The sequence below is a fragment of the Lasioglossum baleicum genome, unplaced genomic scaffold (genome assembly GCF_051020765.1).
Source record: "Lasioglossum baleicum unplaced genomic scaffold, iyLasBale1 scaffold1843, whole genome shotgun sequence".
Classification (NCBI taxonomy): Eukaryota; Metazoa; Arthropoda; class Insecta; order Hymenoptera; family Halictidae; genus Lasioglossum; species Lasioglossum baleicum.
The window spans coordinates 12,955-19,740 of NW_027470902.1; the positions used below are offsets into that span (position 1 = coordinate 12,955).

The window sequence follows — 6,786 nt, forward strand, 5'->3', positions numbered from 1 at the left end:
GGTCCAGTTGTTGACAATAGATGTCTGAATTTAATGTTTGGCCATATGGAAGCAACTCGTAATAAATGATTCCTTTCCAATCCCACCAAACGCAAAGCAGAACCTTCCTGGCCGTTAGTCCCGGTTTGGCCACCGTCTGAGCTGCTTCACCGCGCTGTGACCACGATCGCTTACGCATAATGTTGTCGTATGTGACCCATTTCTCATCCCCAGTCACCATCCGTTTAAGAAATGGGTTGATTTCATTACGTTTGGCCAAGGCTTCGCAGATGGAAATTCGATCCATCATGTTTTTTGGTGTTAATTGGTGTGGCACCCAAACATCAAGCTTTTTTTTAAACCCAGCTTTGTGCAAATGGTTTAAAACTGTTTTGTGGTCGATCTTTAACTCCTGGGCGATGCTACGACTACTAACATGCCGGTCCACTTCGATGATTTCAGTGACTTTCTCGACATTTTCGACGACGGGCCTGCCTGTGCGAGGGGCATCCTTAACGTCAAAAATACCCGAACGGAATCGACGAATCCAAAATTGCGCGTAATTAGCTGTTACAGTATCGGGACCATAAACACTATTCACATTTTCAGCCGCCTGACTTGCATTTTCGCCCTTATCAAAGAAAAACTGTAAAATGTACCGAATTTTCTCTTTGTTGACTTCCATCTTTAACGCCGTGTAACTCAGAACTGAATGGACAAAACAAAAAACTGCAAACGAATTCTTTTAGTGCGAACTGTTACCTTGACAACGAGCATAAATTTGAAATTGTTTGATCGATAATTTACGAGATATCGATCACTACAGCCATCTACCGAAAAAATAATGGATTTCTTTTTCCCCAACCTAATATCAATTGATATAAATCCATTTTCCTTCGGATAAGAGTCAGGGTTAGGTTCCATTTCATTTCATTTCATGGAACAGATTCAACAGCAATTTGAATTGACATCAATTATTACTCTGTATCAGTACCTTAGCCAGCTCGTCGTGATAAATATTAGAATTGACAAATCATGGGATTTACCTTCAGATATTTTATAACACCTTGCCTATGTTTCTCCTCGAAAACTCGCTACTTGAAATACGCGTGGAATTGCGGATAACTCGGAAATCAGCATGACGATATCATATCTGGCAGAAATAGTTTAAACACTGTCCAAACAAAGTGATCAAAAGCAAATAGTGAATTTGGACTCGGCAAATCGTCTGGTTTTCGATGAAAATTCAAGGCGAAACGTGAGAATAAAGGGGACCGCGTTGGTTGCGAAAACGGTAAACCTTGATGCAGTAAGTGTTATTATACGGCAGAGGTTCTTGTAGACGCACTATTCCTTCAGGCATTGTTACTGTTCCCGTGCCTTGGCGCCGCGTTTGTTGCATAAGCTGCAGAGCACGTTTAGTAAGAATGATCGACCAGATTCATATTACGAAGTTTAAGTGTCATGGATATTCTCATGGTAAACTGTCGAAGCACGAATATGTGTTTGTCAACTGACCTACTTCATATCGCGCAATTTTCGCTATCTGCGTTTATTTGTACTGCGGTCTGGTGTTCGCGATAATGCATCGCATTACATATTGAACGAACAGACGCGAATGCTTTGTAACTTTAATACTTCTTAGCTGAATTCCGGTGATAATGATAATGGTACATGCTCTGGCAGTACAAATGTACCACGGTTCTTTTCGATAACATTGACTATAATTTTTCGATGATATAGAATTGTTTACCACGAAATTATATTCGGTATTCTCACATCGGCGTGGATACGACGAAAATGTGTAAATTATTTGTTCAAGTATATAAAATTCCATAGATTATGATAAATTGGGGGATGAAGTTCTATTCTTAAAGAAATAGGTAACCATCGAGTCTCAACTCATTGGCATATTCATTGCATTATACTCTACGATCAAGAACGCTTCGACATAGAGCGAAATTTTTGTAATGGAAAGATTGATACGGACCATTATTTAATTACGCGGGTGCAGCCTTAGATTCTCCGTAGTAGACTTTTAATAGCCAACCCTTGGAATTACAGTTTATCCCGTGCGACATTCCGTTCCGTTTCGCAATTTCCCAAGGGTTCCATCCTCGTCTCGTATTCATGAAACGATTATAAGAAAAAATGTATGTAATGTTCATCGTGCCGATCGTCGATAGCGAGAATATAACTATAGTGAAACAAAGAAAGATGTTAGACGTATACTACTTCGCGCCTCGTAATTTGCAGAAATGAAACCTGGCAGCAAAATATCTGCGGGTCCTAAAAATCCTAAAATCTTTCTCGTCGCACTTTTCATCCGGTGGAATGGCCGCCAGGTGATCCAGCGGAAGGAGAACCGCCTGCGTCGTGGCAGCATCATAAGGTAGAGTGAGGAACCTTCGCAATACCCTGATGTTCAGCCCCGGATAGACACTTGCAAGTCTGACGCAGCTCTTCTTACTGTCCTCCGCCCACAATGGGTCTCCGGACAGAGCCATGGAACTACGTGCAGAAGAGCCATGGACTAGATCATCCCAGCGTGTAAGCACCGCATTCTCGCCTCCAGTCTCCCGGTGTTCAGAAGCAGTTGTCCTAGCCCCGCGGTCACTTCCTCCAATATTGATGCCAGTGCACCGAAGAGCTGTTCCAAGCGCCACCCGCTGTTCAGCGTGAGACCAATGTACCGGATTCGTCGTCTAAACACGATTAGGGCATCCTCCACACAGACCACATTCTGGGGTGGTCCTCTGCGGGTTTCGCCCTGGAACCACATTGCATCCGTCTTCCTCGGCGAGAGCCTGAGTCCCAGATAGCGTACCCCTTTCACAACGCAGGCCACTCCAAGCTCATCCAGCCTCGCCGTCCTCTCACTCTCCTTTCCGCCAGCTGTCACCAGCGTGTCATAGGAATATCATGTAATATCGTCGCTGGACGGGAGCAAGCTACTCAGCACCACGTCGTACGCCATCTTCCACAGAATCTTTCCCAGAACCGACACTTGCGTGACACCGCAGCGCACAACCCTCACGACGCGGCCGTACCGCCAGAAAATTAGTCCAGTATCACTGACGCCAGGTAATCCGGCACCTCGTTATACTCTAACGTCTCACCGACGGCGGTCCACCCTAAGGCATTGATGGCGATGGCGTTATCCGGGCTCACAGCGATCTTCACCCAGCTGCAGTGGACGACTGCCTTCGGCAAGCGCTTGAAGCGCTTGATGGCGTCAATGGTGACCAGAGCTCGTCCAAAACCGAACTGACTGTTTTCCATGTCCGCACCCACCCTCGAGAGGTGCTATTTCAATTGAAAATTTCGGAATTCCATCCAGTTCGGGCGCAGTCCTACTGACCCCAGCTTTCCAGCCGCCAGGCCCAGCACCTTACTGGTGACCAGAGGATCGTCCGTTCAGGCCGTTCAGTCTGCCGACGGAACTATCGATGTTTCCCTCGCTGTCATCGATGCTGCGGGGAAGTGGCTGTCGACGACCCGCCGCACGAAGTCGGGATCCATGCTCTCCGTGAGCCTTGGCGTCCATCCCCGTAGCCACCCAAGGAACGATCGGTATTGTCGTCCCCAGGAGTCATCGTCGATCTTCCTCAGCAGATTTTCCCAATATCTAGCCTTGATTGTTCAGATGGAACACCGCGGCGATTTGCTGACCCGTCGTAACTCCTTCTGCAGCTCGTTTTCCTCATCAATTGTTGACGTTCTTCTACTGCGACGGGCCGAGTGTGTCCTGATCTCACGGTGGGGCTCCTGTGCCCGTTGTCACACTTCTTCCTCTTCATGCAGGGGCGGAGTACCCTATGGTTATCAAGGGCTGTCGCTGAGGGTCTCCACCGCTTTTGCCTCCCTCCATCCGTTCAGTCTCTGCACAGAAAGCCGGAGAGGTTAGGACAAGTACTCGATGGACATGCCCGCCGGCATCACAGATGTGATGTAAGTCCGGCTACCTAGTCGAGCAGCGTCTCGCCCATCACGTTCGTCCTCAGAGAGGTCCACCCTGTTTTGTGGGCCTTGAAATCTCCGTGGAGGAGCAGCGGCTGGGATAGGTGCTGCGAAAGATATATTTTTATACCGTAATGACGCCGTTTTTATTCCTAGAGGCTGCAGTTCGGCTTCATGTAGCATTCATCTGGAATCAGGCCGTACCAGGATACCAGGACTTGTCCCTCCCCTCGGTGTGTACTAACGTGGCCAGGGGAGTTCGATGGGTTCCATTCCACTCCGCCGCAATCGCTGCGTGAAGGTGTCCGGAACAGTTGTTGCGGTCCGTCACCGGGTACGGCTCGCAAATCATAGCCAGACTCCTCGAGCGTCTGCACTAGCAGATCCTGTGACGCTCGTGAGTGGTTGATATTTGCCTGAAGGATCATGAATTTTAGGCTGTGTCCATGGTCTCCTGCTGGCCCACCGCTAATCCTGTCGCTGCTAGATGAGTCAGTTCATTGGTGCTCCTGCTAATGCTGCTGCGCAGTTCGTCCGTTCGTTTACATGCTGTTATCCTCCTCGTCTTCCTCTGCGTTTGTTTAGGGGTATGGGGTGCAGGCCATGCTGATAATCCTGTTTGCGCCCTCCAGACCACGGGCCTCGCAATATCGGGCATTTGAGAGCTGTGGCGTTGCACTCAGCCACCTGGTCGTCCTGCTCCCATCACGCCATGGAAGTTGCGTACCGATCCGCGTAGCTTGGGCATCGCGCCCTGACATGCCTAAACTCCAGGCACCTGAAGCACTGCAGCCCCCAGCGCCTGCACCCCAGCCTACTCTTACTCTTCCGCCTTACAGTATGCTGTGTGCGGAGGAAAGGGAGCATATCGCCCAAATTGTCCATAGCCCGGAGGGGGAAGAGTGAATCTCGCCGCACATAATCTGGGTAGGGTAGCAGGCGCCCATTCCTGCTAGCGCTTCTGTAACATCCTGGGGGGGGGAGGGTAACTGAATCGCCCAATCCAGTTATCCACAGCTCTGCCCTTGTTAATCGGTTGAGTCACTACTCTGAGTCCTATGTCCTGGAGGGTTGCCTTACATTCCCGGCCCGCTGCCTCAAGTATGAGGCCCCGTTGATGTATCGCTTTTGCCTCACCTTGTCGATACTCAGATCCAGTAGTTTGATCCTACATTCGCTGGAGTCATCAGCTCGGTATACGCCTCATCGAAGGAGTTTTCAGAGTGTCGGACACTGCCGCTCGGGCTGGAGCCCTTCCAAATTTGACCTGGCGCAGCGATTACCGCACAACTACCTCTGCGGAAGCTATGAGGCGCTCTGTTCAGATCATCGGGAATGCACGTATCGGACATGATGGAGTTAATCACAAACAGGAAATAACTATATAGATGTAGTAAACGACAATAATATACACATTAAATGATGGAGACATGTGGTGGCGTTGGATTTGTCTGCCGCGTATGTAGCGGGTTTGGGTAGGTTTCTGTGAGGTTCTTGAGTTTGGTTTAGGTGCTAGTATATGCACGAGTCGGACGTGCAAAAGTTAAGCATTGACAGGGAATAACGAAATAGAATTATTAAATGCTAACAAGAAACAGATTAATTGGGCGGGTGGATTGGTCTGCCCTGTAACGACCATGTTGATGCTATATATAGTGCTAACAACATCCAACGGTTGACTATCGAATTTAGAAGACATACATGAAGTTAAGGCGACCGTCTCTAAACTGTATACTAATTTGCAACCAGGAACAGAAAGTAATACCCTCGATATAGCCGATTAGCTTCTCGGAAGGTTAGGCCTTCGGTACAATGATTGTCATTATAACAATTGGTAATGTTCACAGACGGTTTGACTCTCTACTTTAGTATTCATACCGTGAATTAACGTGCCTATTGTCAACAATGCTCAGGGGATTTATTCCTGGAATGCATGGCTTGACAAATGGAATCACAGAATTGGTGAAGTTGGAGCTGTGCAAACCTCAACGGCGACGGTAACGTTATGGGACTGTTTGCCTCCCGATCTTCTCATTCATACATGGAATTAAGGTGCCCATCACTAAAATGTATACTAATTTGCTTCTCGGAACACGAGGTTATGCTCTCGATACAGCGTGTTAGCGTCTCGGAAGGCAAGGTATTGGGCATAAAGATTGACTTTATTCCCATTCGTGCCGTTCTCAGAGGACTTGACACCATACTTTAATATTCAATAACTGAATTAAGGTGCCTACATCCAATACTGTAGTTGGAATTTGCTTCGCAAGTACCTGGTTTCACATGCGGAATTGCAGTATAGGTGTAGCTAATGACTTGGTCATTCGATTCCCAAAGAAGGTTGTAGCAATGTCGATCGGTTTGGCCCAAGATTATCTGATTCATAAATGAAATTAAGGTGCCATCACTAATACGTGCATGAAATTGCTCAGCTGAAGACGCAGCTACACTCTCGATACAGCGGGCTTTGTCCATATAAGGTGAGGTGTTCGGTAAAAAGATTGAATTTACATAAATTGGTATCGCTTTGAAGCGGTTCGACTCTGCACGTTAATGGCTACACCGAGAGTAAAGGTGTCCGTTGCCAATACTCTTTATCAGACTTACTCCCAGAATACCTGGTTGAGTGTCGGAGTCACAGGGTGCGTTGAGATATTGTCTTATCTGTGCAGCTCTCAAGAAAGGGGTAACATTCTTCCTCCGTTTGTCTCACAATGTGCTTATTCATACATAAAATTAAGGTGTCCTGCTACCATGACCACTTATTTGTTTGGGTAGGCATTAAGTTATTCTGCCTCTATCGCGGGTTACGTTTTCAGAAGACAAGTATTTCTGTAAAACGTTAGA

The 6,786-nt window shown here is 47.4% G+C and overlaps 1 protein-coding gene across 1 annotated transcript; it reads right to left on the bottom strand.

The window, feature by feature from the left end:
• Positions 1-1,531: 1,531 nt before the first annotated feature.
• On the bottom strand, positions 1,532-2,956 carry LOC143221042 (uncharacterized). The gene is made up of 4 exons (XM_076446582.1): positions 2,935-2,956; positions 2,538-2,874; positions 2,299-2,490; positions 1,532-1,658 (listed from the first exon to the last, which is right to left on the bottom strand). Exons 1-4 carry the CDS (start codon positions 2,954-2,956, stop codon positions 1,532-1,534), a joined length of 678 nt encoding a protein of 225 aa, XP_076302697.1.
• Between the last annotated feature and the right edge of the window lie 3,830 nt (positions 2,957-6,786).

Coding starts and splice junctions, on each gene's coding strand:
- LOC143221042 (XM_076446582.1), bottom strand. CDS start 2,956: ATGGCGTACGACGTGGTGCTGA. Junction 2,875..2,934: donor GGCGTACGACGTGGTGCTGA/GTAGCTTGCTCC, acceptor CGCTGGTGACAG/CTGGCGGAAAGGAGAGTGAG. Junction 2,491..2,537: donor AGACTGGAGGCGAGAATGCG/GTGCTTACACGC, acceptor TTCTGCACGTAG/TTCCATGGCTCTGTCCGGAG.